This window comes from Pholcus phalangioides, unplaced genomic scaffold (genome assembly GCF_987345545.1).
Source record: "Pholcus phalangioides strain wild (caught in Gottingen) unplaced genomic scaffold, Ppha-v1.0 ptg000042l_1, whole genome shotgun sequence".
NCBI classification, from domain to species: Eukaryota; Metazoa; Arthropoda; class Arachnida; order Araneae; family Pholcidae; genus Pholcus; species Pholcus phalangioides.
Window position 1 is genome coordinate 17,244,076 of NW_028301628.1, and position 16,060 is coordinate 17,260,135.

General features: G+C 37.8%; 1 protein-coding gene across 8 annotated transcripts in view; it reads left to right on the forward strand.

The window, feature by feature from the left end:
* mRpL46 (mitochondrial ribosomal protein L46) overlaps window positions 1-16,060 on the forward strand; it is a 101,022-nt gene that overhangs the window by 82,379 nt on the left and 2,583 nt on the right. For 6 of the 8 annotated variants that reach the window (XM_089254680.1, XM_089254682.1, XM_089254683.1 and 3 more), the window contains one exon: window positions 12,732-12,863. The exons of the other annotated variants lie outside the window; for them this stretch is intronic. In XM_089254680.1, coding sequence (XP_089110806.1) covers window positions 12,732-12,863 — 132 coding nt within the window. The remainder of the gene's footprint in view (window positions 1-12,731; window positions 12,864-16,060) is intronic. 8 annotated transcript variants of the gene reach the window in all.

Here is a 16,060-nt window from a genome sequence, read left to right on the forward strand (position 1 = left end):
GGTGGCAAACGATAGGCAGGCACGAATGGGAAAAATGGGGCCCCCATAAATCGTGGGAAAGTTTCAAGGGCTTGTTATTACAAACCTTTTCAAGGTATCATACCAGGATTGAATTAGCTCGTGCTTTATTCTCTGAAAAGTTTTCGACGGGCTCGTACCTTGATTTCGTATTACATAAGTTAGATCTTTTTCAGTCGTTCGATTTAACCGTTCCGGAGTCGGACAAAATTGAACTTATAATGTCACAATTACCCTATAATGTGAGAACATTTTTGGAAGTTAGGAAGCCTAATTCTTTGCAACAATTATTTGTAATGTTAGATCAATTTCTTGCAACGCGTGAAAATGTTCAAATTGAATCTCGTAAAAATTTTGAATCTTGTGAAAATTGTGTTGAGAAATTTCAACCTGAAGTTAGAAAAAATTGTGTGGGACCTACACAAAATGTAGTACAACCTTCAAGACGGCCTTTTAGGACAAATAAATTTTTTCGACAAGTTACCTGTTTTGGTTGTGGTCAAATCGGCCATATTGTAAAAAATTGTAAATCAAATGGGAATCAGGGAAACTAGACCTGGGATACATGAGAAGGGGTAGTGTATCCATGGGTAAAAAGACCCCTAGTAAAAAATTTAGTTTTCTTAATCCAGTTGTGAGAGTTAACAACAAGATTTTGACAGCAAAAATTGATACCGGTGCCGATTGTTCAGCGATCAGTTTCGATCTGGCTCGGCAGGTTGGTTCACCCACTAATCAAGTTAGACCCTATCACGGTGATAGATTTCAGTTGGCATCCGGTGAGTACTGTCAGCCTGTGGGGATTCTTCGGGCCCAAGTGGAGATACGAAACAGTGTCGTGCACACAGATCTGATAGTGCTCGCCAGGGTCCCATTTGGGATCTTGATCGGCAGTGATATTTTGAGTAAAACTGAAATTATAGTTGACTTCAAAAACTTTGAACTTAAAGGAGGATTGTTGTCATATAAAGGAGATGTTGATCAGGAAAAAATGCAAAATTTAGTAAGTAAATCGGAATTTGATTCCGATCAGAAAAAAAGTTTGTTTGAATTGTTAAAACAATTTCCGAATTTGTTCAGAAACACTCCCGGTAGAACTCACGTTGCTGAGCATAAGATCGTGACTGACGGAAAACCGGTTTTTCGATCCCCTTTTTCTCTTCCGCGATGGAAAAAACAATTAGTAGAAGAGCAGGTGCAACAGATGCTCTGTGATGACGTCATTGAGCCTGCCTCCACAAACTGGGCTTCCCCGTGTTTTTTAATCAAAAAGAAAACTGGTGATTGGCGATTTGTCGTCGACTATAAAAAGGTGAATAAAATTACGGCACCCGATCGGTACCCTTTGCCTTTCATCGATCAAATTCTACAACGAGTGGGTGACGCACGATTCGTCTCTACGTTCGATCTGGCCTCAGGGTATTGGCAAGTTCCAGTGCGGCTAGAGGATCGGGACAAAACGGCATTCATAACCGATTCTGGAATGTACCGATTTAAGGTAATGCCCTTTGGACTCAACAATGCCCCGGCCACGTTCCAACGCATGATGACTACAATCCTGGGCCACTTAGTCGGTAAGTGTGCCGATTTTTATTTGGATGACATTGTCGTTTACAGTTCGAATTTTGAGGAACATTTACAAAACTTGAAAACAGTATTTTCGTGTTTGGAAAAAGCAGGCTTAACTCTTAAGCCAGACAAATGTAATCTCTATAAAAAAAATTTGGAATATCTAGGTCTCTGTTTGACCAAAGAAGGATGGCACGTAAAACAGGACCAAACCGACGCCATTTTGAGTTTTTCTAGGCCTAAAACAGTAAAACAGGTGCAACGTTTTCTGGGACTCTGCGGGTGGTACCGGCAATTTGTTCCCCATTTTGGTGATGTCGCTAACCCCCTTTACGGCCTGACAAAAAAAGGGCAAAGGTTCAAATGGGACAAAATACACCAACAGGCGTTCGAAAAATTGAAACATCTCTTGTCTTGTGCTCCCGTTCTAACCACAAGAAAAAAAGATTGTGCCTTAAAAATTTACACAGATGCCTCAGGAATTGGGCTTGGAGCCATTTTGCAGCAAGTTGAGCCTGACGGGGAAAAGCCGTTAGCCTATGCCAGTCGTACCTTGAATTCAGCAGAAAAAAATTATTCGGTAACAGAACAGGAGGGACTCGCTGTTATATGGGCGTGTAATAAATTTCGAGCCTGGTTTTCAGGAGAACCTGTTACTATAGTAACGGATCACAGGGCAGTCGCCTGGTATTTTGAGGCTAAACAATTGAAGGGGAGGTTAAGTCGATGGGCTCAATTACTACAGGAATATCCTTTAAAGTTTGAATATAGAAAAGGTTCGACCATGCAGGCCCCTGATGCCCTGTCCAGAATGCCCGCTGTTGTCACCGCCGAAACTGATTTCGAGGAAAAAATTGATAATAAATTATATTTGTTCTCGTTTTTGGATTTACCTGAGTTAATTGTTCAACAGAAAAAAAATTACCAAGATATTATACAGTATTTTAATGATAAATCTGTCGGAAGACAAAAAATTGATGAAAAAATTGAAAAGTATTACCTTTTCGAAAATCAAAAATTGTTTTTTAGATTCAGGAATAAAAAATTGCTAGTAATTCCTCCACCATGTAGAGAGAAATTTTTGACTGAAATGCACATGCATCCCATTTCAGGTCACATGGGAGTCAATAAAACTCTTCAGCGATGCCGACAACGCGCGTTCTGGCCCGGTATGCGTAAAGATATAAAAAAATTTGTCCTGTCCTGTAAAAAATGCCAAACATGCAAATTCGACAATACGAGGCGATGGGGAGGCATGGTGTCAACCTCTGTTGATCATCCAGGAGAAATGGTTGGGATTGACACCATGGGTCCCTTTCCCGTTTCTTCCAGAGGGAACGTGCATCTGTTAGTCGTCGTCGATTATTTCACAAAGTGGGTAGAGTTATTTCCACTAAGACGAATTACGACAAGTGCAGTTGCTAAAAAGTTTGTTCATGAGTACTGTATGAGATATGGCTTTCCAAAAAGATTAGTTTCCGATAATGGTTCTTGTTTTATATCAAACCTTATGAGGGAAACTTGTAAAGTTCTCCAGGTCAAGCAAAGGTTCACAACCCCCTATCATCCTCAATCAAACCTTACCGAGAGATTTAATAAGACAATTAAACAGATGATCTCCTGTTATGTTGGTGATAAACATAAAGACTGGGACAAAAATTTAACCTTTTTTGGTCTTGCTATTAGGTCGGTTCCCTCGGAAACTACGGGTCAGTCGCCAGCTAAATTGTTTCTTGGTAGAGAATTAGTTTTACCATTTGACTGGGCTATGGACATACCGGTTTGGAAAAGGGTGAGTTTGCCCGAAAACTTACTTAAGCAAGTTAAGGAAAATGTCAAAAAACAACAAAGGAGACAAAAAAGATATTATGACAAAAAAAGATTATTGCACACCTTTAATCAGGATGATTTGGTATTAAGGAGAACGCATTTCCGTTCTAGTGCGCAAGGCAATGTTATGGCGAAGTTGAAACCACGATGGGACGGCCCGTGTAGAGTCCTGGAAAAAATTTCACCTATTGTCTACCTGATAGTGGATTTATCCAATGATAATGTCTATAAAGTCAATGCTTGTGACTTGAAAAAATTCGTTAGTAGTGACCAAATCGTTCTTGAGCCTGTCCCGCAGTCACCTGAGAGTAGAGAGGTCCTTGTACAACACACTTCCAGTAATCCGAGTCGACATCATGTTTCACAAACGCCCTTAAATAGTGCTAATTGCAATAACTCTAGTACGTCCTTTAACCGGCAAAATCCCGAGGAGGACACCACTCCTAAGATGGTGAAAACGAATTTCATTAAATCTTCCGTAGGTTACTCTAAGTTTTTGGTTCCGATTCAGAGAGGGTGGCAAAGGGTTCTCGTTAAGAGGAAAAAAGAACCTCGTATTGACGTCTATTATTACTCTCCCGAAGGGACAAAATTCAGAAGCAGTGTTGAAATTTCGCGATACTTACAAAATCGGGATACTGATTTGGCTGTCGATAACTTTTCCTTTAGTGGGAAGTTTAATATACCAGGTGATATGTTAACATAGTTTTTGCAAGTATTTCTGTAAATTAACTTTTTTTAACCTATAGAATTTTTTTTTTGGGGAAAAATTCTTCCGTGGTGAGGGGGAATGTAACGTATCGGGATCCGATCCCTCTACGTTAATGGTGGTCTTGTCGTTATGTGGGAAATTCCTTCTTATTTTAGACCCCAGGGACCTCTCAGTTACCGGAAACCACCCGAGGACCCACTGGCGAACCGGTAAGGGCCAGAGTGTTCGATTAGTTCGGCAGTCGGCGGGTGGGGTCTTTCGGCTGTCGAACGAGAACGGGCCAGAGGTCGGGCTACTGATGTCCCACATAAATTAATTTCCCTTATGACGACGATGCCGCTATTCTCGTGGAGGGGTTTGATCCAATATATGTATAGTTGGGCGAGGCTTAGCCCAGTTTAAATTATTTTTATCGAAGAACTTCCCGGGGGAGTTGTTGCAAGTCTCGTTGTGCGGATACGAAAATATAGTGTTGTACTCACTTATTTTCGGCGGGGGGCTGCAGACCTCCGTCGGAACAATTCATTTCATATTGTTATGTTAGTAATGTTTACATAATCGGGAGAGTCTGATCAGCTCTCCGGATTATGTCATGTTGCCAGATTCCAATGTAATTAAATTGTAATGTTTATAATAGTGACGCATGAATATGCAAATTCGATAATTTTGTTGAGGCGAAAAGGCCATGCGAGGACATGTGGTCCCAAACTTCTTGTAAAAGGGGAGTATAAATTCCTCCCTCTTTGTCTCTCACATTGCGTTCGTCTAATCTTGTTCTGTTCAACTGAAGCCCTCTAGTAGGACGGTTCACCGTCTTACTACCGTATCTATTGGCCTTAGGCTGAATTGTTAAAATGCAATAATCTACATTATTTGAATCCGTTTTCCGGCAGGTCCGGAATCAAAATATAAAACAATCTTCACAGTCAAAGTTCTTCATTGCTGATCGAGGTGGTCCGGCCCTCAACCGAGAGGCCCCCTGGAGCTGATCAAGGTGGTTCGGCCCTCAACCAAGAGGCCCCCCGGAGCTGAGCAAGGTGGTCCGGCCCTCAACCGAGAGGCCCCCAGGAACTGATCAAGGTGTTCCGGTTCTCAACTGAGAAAACTCCTCTGGTATTTACGGAAAAGCTAACAACATCGGATGTCCGATCACTGCACAAGTTGACTGTTGTTGATCATCAATTGGTGAGCCAGTATCTTTACTGCTAACGTCAAATAGAGGGCTCCAAGATATACTAATCCATTGTTAAAATTAACTAACCCATATAATTGAATAAATAATAATATTTCATGCGAAAGTTTGTTTCTAATCATTTTCCACTTGTCGTTTGCCACTTTATTGCTGGATATTTCGAACCGGGCAAGCAACTCCCATAAGGGACGTTGCACTTGGTCTGCTGTACCCCAAGAACACATCCAAAGTTTCTTTGAATCAATGCCGAGGCGTGTGGCAGCGGTGATCTCCAACAATGGCGGCTACTCTGGCTACTGATTTTGGCAGGAACCACACTTCACAGAAGTCTATAAATTTAATCATTTGATGCTTGGTCAACATGTTATCCACAAAATAAATATTGTTGCGATATCTCTTGTCTTTCTTGGTGTTGCAATTTGGGTGGCCAGCAGTGTATTTCTTACATTTTAACAAAAACTAAATTTTGCAATTTAATTATTTTTTGCTTAAATCAATGGATTACTGTGTGTTTGAAAATTCTTTTAATGTTATTAATCATATAATATACTAGCTATAATACCCGGCGCTGCCTGGGTTTTCTTCAATGAGGCTGTTTGGATCACGTGATATCTCCCTCTTTCTTTGAAGGACATGCAAACCGTGTCTAAGTTAACCAATATGACGACTTCCTGCGCGACTTCATGAAATAAACAAATCTAGATGTAAAAAAATATAGAAAACGAATACTTTTTTCCCTTACAATTATGTCCCATATTTAGCACCGTATTTTTCGCGTATTTTTTATTGCTGACATGGTTACCCAAAGAAGGTCTAATTTTCTATTTTAAACCATGAGTATATTCTTGTAGTTACAATTCAATTACAAAAATTCAATAATTTTTCGGTCAGTTGGAATAAAATTGCTAAGTCTACTTGCGGATCATCATCTGCGCCATCGTCATGGACTACTTCTGGGGCGCGGACCATAGGTTGAAAAATGCTGCTATAGAGTATGTTTGGGATGCTCTTGGGAGGCAATTTTGTAGTGTAGTTCTTCAACCCCCCCCCCCCCCATAATGATCCAAGAACTGAAAACAACGTTGCTGGAGGAATAGACCAACTGTAACAGGGACTCCTAAACAGTCTGATTTCCAGTATAAAATCACATTGTGTGACCCATATAATACAGTAAGAGGGCACTATACCAGGGCTATATTAGCAAGGGCTCTCTCGCCACAGAGAGCACCCGGTCTACAACAGCAAAAATATTCAAAAATTACACTTCATTTGGAATTTGAACTATAGATGGTGTAATTAAAAACTGACACACAACACTATATACACACTCAGACTGTTAGGTACACACACTCGTACGTCCGGCACAACTCCACCGGTAGTAAATTGCCCATGGCGATAGACCGGAGTTGTACTCGGTTTGGAAGAAAATAAGGGCTGTTCCATCTCTTTGATGTTGTGCTTGCTGCCTTGGCTCAGTGGGTGTGGTCTCAGAGCTGCTATGTGAAGTAACAGCCCTGATACTTTTTCGCTTTTTTCCTAGCAGACCATATCAGCTTTTAAAACGTAGGGTATCAAATATGATTTTATATTTTAGTGGCGTATTTCACAGCTTTAAGTCAGAGATTTCTCGATAAAGTGGTGTTTTAGCGTCACTGCCATAGGCGGAGATAGACTTGGAATTCTGGGGGGGGGGGCACATTCATTATTGCTGGGGGCATGATGATGATGCCAATTCATATATACAAAAATATACAGTACATTAGATCATCCGACTCCACTTTTGACATTGCCCCCCACCCCCGTATCTACGCCCATGCTATGATCGATCGTCATTTTGTCAAATCCTGATGTTCGTGGGGAAAAAAAAATATTCATTTAATGAATTAAAGAGCTAGTCCGGAATTATGAGTGTTAATTTGTAAATTTCGCCAAATAACGAGTGCTAAGTCGCCGAACATCGTGTTGAATGTCCTGAAATTTGCTCCCATTTTGCAACAATTTCTTTCCGAGTATAACTTAAAAACAAGAGGAGAATTGAAAAACTTAATTTTAAAGAATTTTTATGTATGTGTTGATTCACTTTGAGCGAGAGGTGAATAAAGAGTTGCTGCAAATATAAATAATTTTGTAAGAAAAATCTTTGTCAGCTGTGGTTTTTATTTTGAATAATTGGAGGGGGAATGAATATCACTTTTAGAATTTTTATAATTTATGTGATGCTGTTATGAGTTATATTTTTGACTAAAACTTGAAGGCTTTAGTACACTTTGGTAACAACAGAAAGCATGTATGTGGATTATTTTATGAATTCTTATGATGCTGGGTAACAAATCAAAAGTTGTAATTTCTGAACCACTTCTACGTCTATATTTTTGAGAAGAGGGAAAATTTGTTTGGCAAATTAAAAAAAATATATATAAATTTGTATATGTGCCCCGCCCCTTTTTTTGCTGTAAAACTTGTAAATTATGAATTTGCCATGACTCCTTAAAAACTGCTTGAAACTCCTTAAAAACTCCTTAATTTTTATTTAGGAAATTTTGTTTGAACCCTGTGTGAGAAATTTTGGCTTTTGTATATAATAACTTTAAATAACTAAGATACTTCACATGTGAAAAAAATATATATATTCAGGCCACTTTTATGAGACTTTTTTTAAAAAAAAAACCACTTATAAAATCTTATGTCATTTAAAGATATACCATCAGAATGTACCTCAAGGATATAAAATGTGGTAAAAATGAAACATTTTGGCTAATAATGAACCAATATGATATTTTTCAAGGAAGAAAATTATAAGGTGCTCGTGCGCCCCCCTCCCCCCGGAGTAATTTTTGAGCGATGTCGAACCACACTGGGGGCCGCTTAAGTGCTCTAAAACTGTTCCACATGCCACTCAAGCGATCTCTAAATGTGCCACGGATCGTTTAAGTGTTCTGGAACTGTGTCGCGGATTACTTAGGTGATCTTTGAATGTGAAAGTGATCGTTGAGGCCTACTTCAGTGATCTGAAAATGTGCCATGGGCCAATTAAAAACTCTGGACTTGTGCCACGTGTCATTTATGCGATTTTTAAATGTGCAGAAATTAACAGAATTACCATTGAAATTAACAGAAATCGATTATAATAACATGTATATAAATATTATCACAAAAAATGAGTAACTTTGCCTGGTTTTAATTTATACAAAAATTGCCACGTTTTTAAGACAAATAAATTCAATTGGTCGAATGGTCGACGTGTTTCGGCTCTTCAATGGAGAGCCGTCATCAGGACTTCGTGGTCAGAATCCACACGAATGAGTCGTGGAAGAGTGATGTTTACGTCTGGTCGTCCGAAGAGTTCACCTTTGTATTTGCTGCGTTCGAGTGGTCTTTGGATGCGAATTGGGGAGCCATCTGTTGTAAAGTGTTGAAAGTTTTGTCACGACTGAGGTTAATAAAGCCTGTCCAAGCTGACGAAATAGGTGGTGTGTTTCTTCCATCATTAACGAGGAAATTCTGGCATGTTCTGATGAAGTATCCCTCGAGAAAATTCAATTCAGAATTGTGTGTTGCTTTTTTAAAAACAAACGCTTTATCAAAATCAAAATAATGTGAATGTTGCCAACAGTGTTGGGCAATAGCTGAATTATCCGTCCGTCCCTTCTCAACATGCTTTCGGTGTTCGAGAACTCAAATATTTAGATTTCTTCTAGTTTGGCCAATATATCCATTTTCACAATTCTTGCATGGGATGAAGTAGATACCAGATTCTTTGGAGGGTGAGATAGGATCTTTCAGATGGGAAAAGGTGAGTATATTTGTTGGCTGGAATATTGTATGGAAGTCAAATTTCTTGAAGATAGAAGAGATCATGAAACTTGAAGAAACGAATGGAAGAACAACGGTATTAGAAAACTGTTTTGAGTCAGCTGGGAGCAGGTTCGTGGTGCATGTCTGGGTCATTTTTCTGAGGACCTTGTCGATGATAAAAGGTGAAAAACCCCGATTAGAAGCTATGTCACGAAGGATATTGAGTTCATTCTGGAGGGAGGCTGAATCACTGCAAAGTTTTAGTGCTCGATGAACAAAAGAAGAAAATGCCGAAAGTTTCTGATTGGGAGGATGAAAGGATTTTGCATGAGGTGGCATGGAGATAGCAAATGGCTTACGGTACACAGATGTATGAAATTCAGTGTCTGTCTTTTTAATGAGCACGTCGAGAAAAGGCAGCATATTATTTTTTTCCATTTCATAGGTGAATTCAATATGTGGGTCAATAGAATTCATAAAATTGAATAACTCGGTGACATTAACATCAGTCTCATCAACTAAAGTGAATGTGTCATCAACATACCTGATCCAAAGTTTGAAGTGGTGGGTTTCCAAAAGTTTTGTTTCGAAAAAAAATCCATATATATGTCACAGAGGATAGGCGAGAGTGGGTTGCTCATGGCAAGACCTTCTGTTTGGCGGTAAAACTTTCCAAACACTGAAAAATAATTGTGCGATACACAAAGTTGGGTGAGTTGACATATTTCTTCGATTTCAATCGAGGAGAAGTGGAATTCTTGCAGACGTTGTTTCAGGAAAGAAATTGCACCGCTGATGGGAATGTTAGTAAACATGGATTTGATAACGAAGGAAATCATTGTAGCGTTATCTGGTTGAATGCTGCGGATGATGGAAACGAATTCTGAGGAATTCTTTACTGTGAAACGATGCTTTTTGCAGAGAGGGGACAAAAGTTCAACGAGAAATTTAGCAAGTTGATGCGCACTCTTCCACGACTCATTCGTGTGGATTCTGACCACAAAGTCCTGATGACGGCTCTCCATTGAAGAGTCGAAACGCGTCGACCATTCAACCAATTGAATTTGTCTTAAAAACGTGGCAATTTTTGTATAAATTAAAACCAGGCAAAGTTACTCATTTTTTGTGATAATATTTATATATATATATGTTATTATAATCGATTTCTGTTAATTTCAATGGTAATTCTGTTAATTTCTGCACATTTACAAATCACATAAATGACACGTGGCACAATTCCAGAGTTTTTAATTGGCCCATGGCACATTTTCAGATCACTGAAGTAGGCCTCAATGATCACTTTCACATTCAAAGATCACCTAAGTAATCCGCGACACAGTTCCAGAACACTTAAACGATCCGTGGCACATTTAGAGATCGCTTGAGTGGCATGTGGAACAGTTTTAGAGCACTTAAGCGGCCCCCAGTGTGGTTCGACATCGCTCAAAAATTACCCGTGAAACGTTCCCAGATTATGCTGACGTAATACTTGAATGACCCCTTTCAGCTTAACCGAAAGTGATGAGACACTCCGCTATTACTATGATGATTTCGACAGCTGGCTGATGCGAAGATAAATCCAAGGAAGAAATTTCAACTGGCCTTGCGGGGAATTTGACCCACATCCTCTCACTTGCTGGGTGAGCACACAAGACCATCAAACTACAAAGCCAACGAATCCTCTTTCCTTAAGCTCGTGTGTGCTGAACTAACACCATCTATAGCAGAAAGTCTCCGCGCGAAGCTTCGACGTCACTGAAGAAGTTTATTTCACCTGTAGCCATTGGATATAGCAAGTCAATGCATGCGATATCTTTAATTTTTTTTTTTGCAGTATATCCAATGATTATAGGTGAAATGAAATTCTTCAGTGATGTCACGACTTTTTTCGTGGAGGCTTTCTGCTATAGATGGTGTTGGCTGAACGGGGCCGTACATGGATAGCCATACCTAACTCAGGCCAAAGCTCACATTGCTGACACTGCAACCAGATTGAGTTATCTGATTAGTCTGTCATGCATGAGAGTAATTAATTTGACTTAAAATTTTGTAAAGACTAAGTGAACTGTCATGTTTTTTATTTATCGCCATAATATCTTGCGGCACCCCTTAGCTGATATCGCGGCATACCAGCTAAGAAACACTGACTTAGATGTTGAAATTTCAAAAATACCTTTTTAGTGAATCTCTGCATTACAGAATAGAATTACTGACTGAATTTCATATGTATAGCTTGGCCTCTGTTGATCATCCAGGAGAAATGGTTGGGATTGACACCATGGGTCCCTTTCCCGTTTCTTCCAGAGGGAACGTGCATCTGTTAGTCGTCGTCGATTATTTCACAAAGTGGGTAGAGTTATTTCCACTAAGACGAATTACGACAAGTGCAGTTGCTAAAAAGTTTGTTCATGAGTACTGTATGAGATATGGCTTTCCAAAAAGATTAGTTTCCGATAATGGTTCTTGTTTTATATCAAACCTTATGAGGGAAACTTGTAAAGTTCTCCAGGTCAAGCAAAGGTTCACAACCCCCTATCATCCTCAATCAAACCTTACCGAGAGATTTAATAAGACAATTAAACAGATGATCTCCTGTTATGTTGGTGATAAACATAAAGACTGGGACAAAAATTTAACCTTTTTTGGTCTTGCTATTAGGTCGGTTCCCTCGGAAACTACGGGTCAGTCGCCAGCTAGGCGTATTTGCTAGGCATGATTTTTCTATATAACATTTGAACCCACTTATGATCCCTCTTAGGGTTCAGATTTCGATAATTTCTTTCTTATTGAGCCTGCACATAATGAAATGAAAGTATTGACCGAATTTCAGGATGAATTTTCTGACATCCCGTTTTAGTGGGCATCTACATTATAAAATATAGTACTGACTGAATTCCATATTAATGGCTTCAGTGATTTAGACTCAGCGGTGATTGTACCATATAACTTTTGAACCCCACCCCCTTTAGGGTGGAAGGGGGGTTGAATTTAAAAAAGCAAAACCTCATTGATTCTCTACATCATAATACAAAAATACTGACCAAATTTCATGACTGGTTAAAGCGGTTTCGGCTAAAGTGATTTTTCTACATAATCTTTGAAACCCCTTATGATCTTTAGAGGTTGAATTTCCTAAAAACTCTTCTTGGCTAGTAAGAAGTTAATACATTAGTAATATGTCATGAAATAAAACTTTTGACCAAATTTCATGAACTTCACTGGTTGCGGCTTTGCGTGATTTCTATGTTACCTTTGAACCTTGAACCCTCCTTCCACCTTTATGACGCCCCCCCCCCAGAGGTTGAATTGCGAGAAACCCTCTTCTTAGTCTTTAAGTCATGAAACAAAACTTCTGACTTTCTTTTATGTATATGTTACCTTTGAACCTTCTTATGGCTCCCTTAGGGGTCGAATTTCAAAAAACCCCTTAGTGAGTCTTTGCGTCATGAAATGAAACTATTGATCAAATTTGATGTTTATAGCTTCAGTGGTTCCTGCTCGGTGATGATGAACCAGTCAGTCAGTCAGGACATGCTATTTTATATATATATACATGTATAGATTGTTTACCGATTGAGTAATACTCATACTGATACATATCTTTTTATCATGTAGACAGCAGAGCGTGCAGTCAGAGAATCGTGCGGCAACAACATTACTGTGCAATTCATGGGAAATGCTCCTGTAGGATATTATAGTTACAAATATCCAAAGATTCTGAGGAAAAATGATGTTTTGGGTGCAAAAGTATGGTCAATACATACATATATATTTTACGCACTTTCATAGCTATAATGGGTTTTGATTATGTATACAAGGGGATTCAGAATTGAGCTGTCAAATTTGGTGTTGGGCAATAGTTTTTTGTGGTAGATTTTTAGTGAGGGAAGTAGAAGTAGCATATAAGAATGTGACTTCACATAATTGAAAGTGTGGTTGTAAAAGTCATGTAGACAGGTAAAATATGCCCAGAAGGTAAAGGAAAAAATACAGTACAAGCAAGTTAGTAAGTAAAATATAACATCTATTTCTTCATCATTATTAGAGCTACATCAGGTTCTCAAAGTTGAGACTATTTGTTGGAATACAAGACTAACAGTGTCATTGCATTGACTGCAAACGTTCTGGTACATTCTTCCTACAATTGTGCAGTTGTTCAACTGTTTTACTTTGCTCCACTGTATGTTAGAGGGCATATCAGCAAATTTGTGAAATGAACACCAATTCATGTTACTTCTGTGAAATCCCCTTGGAGAATGACAACCGGCTGCAGCAGTTCTTGCTTTCAATAGTAAAACTTCCTGATACACCCATCCATGGGGAATGCTTCGAGATGGGAAGCAGGGTGTGTCTGGTCTTCAAAGGTCAATGGCTGCAGTGGTTGAACAACTTTGCATGTGAACAGAAATTGTGGACACAAAGTGCCCTCTACTATGTCATGTGTACATTTGTCACCATACTTTCCATGTGGTATCATATACTTTTGCACTCATTCCCAAATTTGAATGATCAATTCTGAATCACCCAGTTTACAGAAAATATCCTGTATAATGATTCCCCCCCATAACAATAACCACCTATATATAAGGGTGTACCTAGGATCTGAACTGGGGGGGGGGGCAACTCACTGGTACTAAATTGATACATCTATGCTTGTGTGTCAATAATTACTACACTTTAATTTCTCTTCTGGGAGGGGGGAGCAGTTGACCCTTGCTGGGTACGCCCATACCTATATAACGATAACATTCTCTGGTCTGAGCAAATTTCCCATAGTGTTAATGTATATCACCTATGATGTAAATCCTAAATAACAATATCTGGTACCTTGAGCAGTGTTACATAAGGGAGCTCATTATATTCTATCATTGTATATATATCTTTGTATAATATTTCATCATGTATATATTTATTGTTTTTAATTGAATTTTTAATTGGGTTGCTGTATTTTTGAAGTTTCTGACATCCATATCTGTTATGGGCATCTTTTTTTTCAGCCACCTTGTTGGGCATTTTGTCTGTTGTGGCATTGTATTTGTATCTTTATTGAATCACAATTTATATATCTCATGTATTTATTTTCCTATAATTCTTTTTCATCACTTATGCTCAACCAATTATTCAGTTTTGATGCTTGAATCATTTGATGATAACTTTTAACCATTGCCTCTGTGGATCTTTTGTCAGTTTTATGCAAGGGAAAAATAAGAATGAACTTTTTAGCTTGTTGAATAAAATAAAATACCTGTTGGTTATGAGAAAAATACATAGACTAAAGATATAATATACAGCGCACGCTATTCATAAAACTTGTCGAACGTGAAGAAAAGATGAGCAGTTTTGTCGGGGAAGAACAGGTTCTGCGCTATTACATTTGGCTCGTTTTCGCAGAACATAGTGATTTCGTGTTAATGCTAGGATGTTGTTGTAACAAAATTTGACTCGATCGAGTTAAGGAAAACTTTCCTTCATTTCTTCAATGAATTTCATTCATTCTTTTGTAAAATATTTAGAGAATGAGGGGAGGGATTCGAAAAAAAAAAAATCAATTCTATATAATATAAACAAATATTGAAAAACGGAATTTTTTTATTTTCCAAAAGGGATAATTCCTAATAATTTAAGACTTTTGAGTTTTTAAATCCTATTATATTAACCTATTTCATTTATATTTTTAAATCTTCTCTTCTCATTCACTTTGTCACTTTTAATTTCGAAAATTTATTTTAACTAGTGGTTATTAAAACATAAAAATTATCTTCCAAGAACATAAAAATTACTTTAATCATACATTTATTTTAAGTATCTGATTATAATGCATCATATTATGTTATGTAATGTAACACATTCGCACTCATACCATATTCAGTCATGAAACATTCAAGTAATAAATAAAAGTTTCATTTTCAACATTCCTGAAAAACCTTTTATAACCTTATCACACAAAAATGTAAACACTTACATAATATTTCAGGAATAAAATGAATTTTTCAAGAAAATTGCAATAATACCTCATCGTCTGTACTTTTCTAAATTATAAGAAATGAAATTTCATGTAGCGTATATATGTAATAATTTAGAGTATGTAAATGTATGTTACATGTCACATATGTGTAACCTCTTCGCTCCAGAAGTATACATGTGTGAATCTTCATTTTTTTTAAGCATTAAGTAGTTTTTAGAATGATTCTTTCTTCAAGTTAGCATCTGAGGTACACATAGTGACTTCAGATCTTAACTCAGATGGTCCTAATAAAGATATTGACTGAAAACTAATTAATCAATTAATTTATTTATTTTTGTTGTTTGAGGGCAATTTCACATATACGTCACAAACACAAATTAATCAATAAAAAAAATGTTTTCTGTAATAGTTTTATCTCAAACGTGAAGAGAGGTAAAAATACTATTTTTAGAGGTAGTTATACATTTTTATGCAAAACTGCCATTGTCTAGAGGGTGCGTTTTCATTACATTCTATCTAAATAAAATATTTGCCATAAATTCCTCATTCTGAAAAGCATATTTTCTTCAAGTTGAGCGAAACTCGAATAAACTCACTAGCTCGCCAAATCTTGCGGAGACGTATATTTCCATTAAAAGTTAATAAAACTCATTACTTCAATCATTTGTTGCCAAAAATTCTATTAAAACATTTAATAATGGCTCATGACATTTGAATTTTACCAAAACTTGGAACTTTAATTGAGTATAAATCCAAAATGGAATCGTTAAAAACTGAGACTACGTCAGAAATCCATTGAATCGTCAATTTAATATTCCAATTTTTAATTTATAAGAAGAGGAATAAGCAAAAAAGTATTCCCTTGTGAAAGGATACTGGTCCCCCTTTCCTAAACCGTTCAGAACATCCGAAAGCTGCGCAAGTGTTGGCCATTCTAATCAAAAATAAGACAGCGTGTGTAGATCGTCATACGAATAGC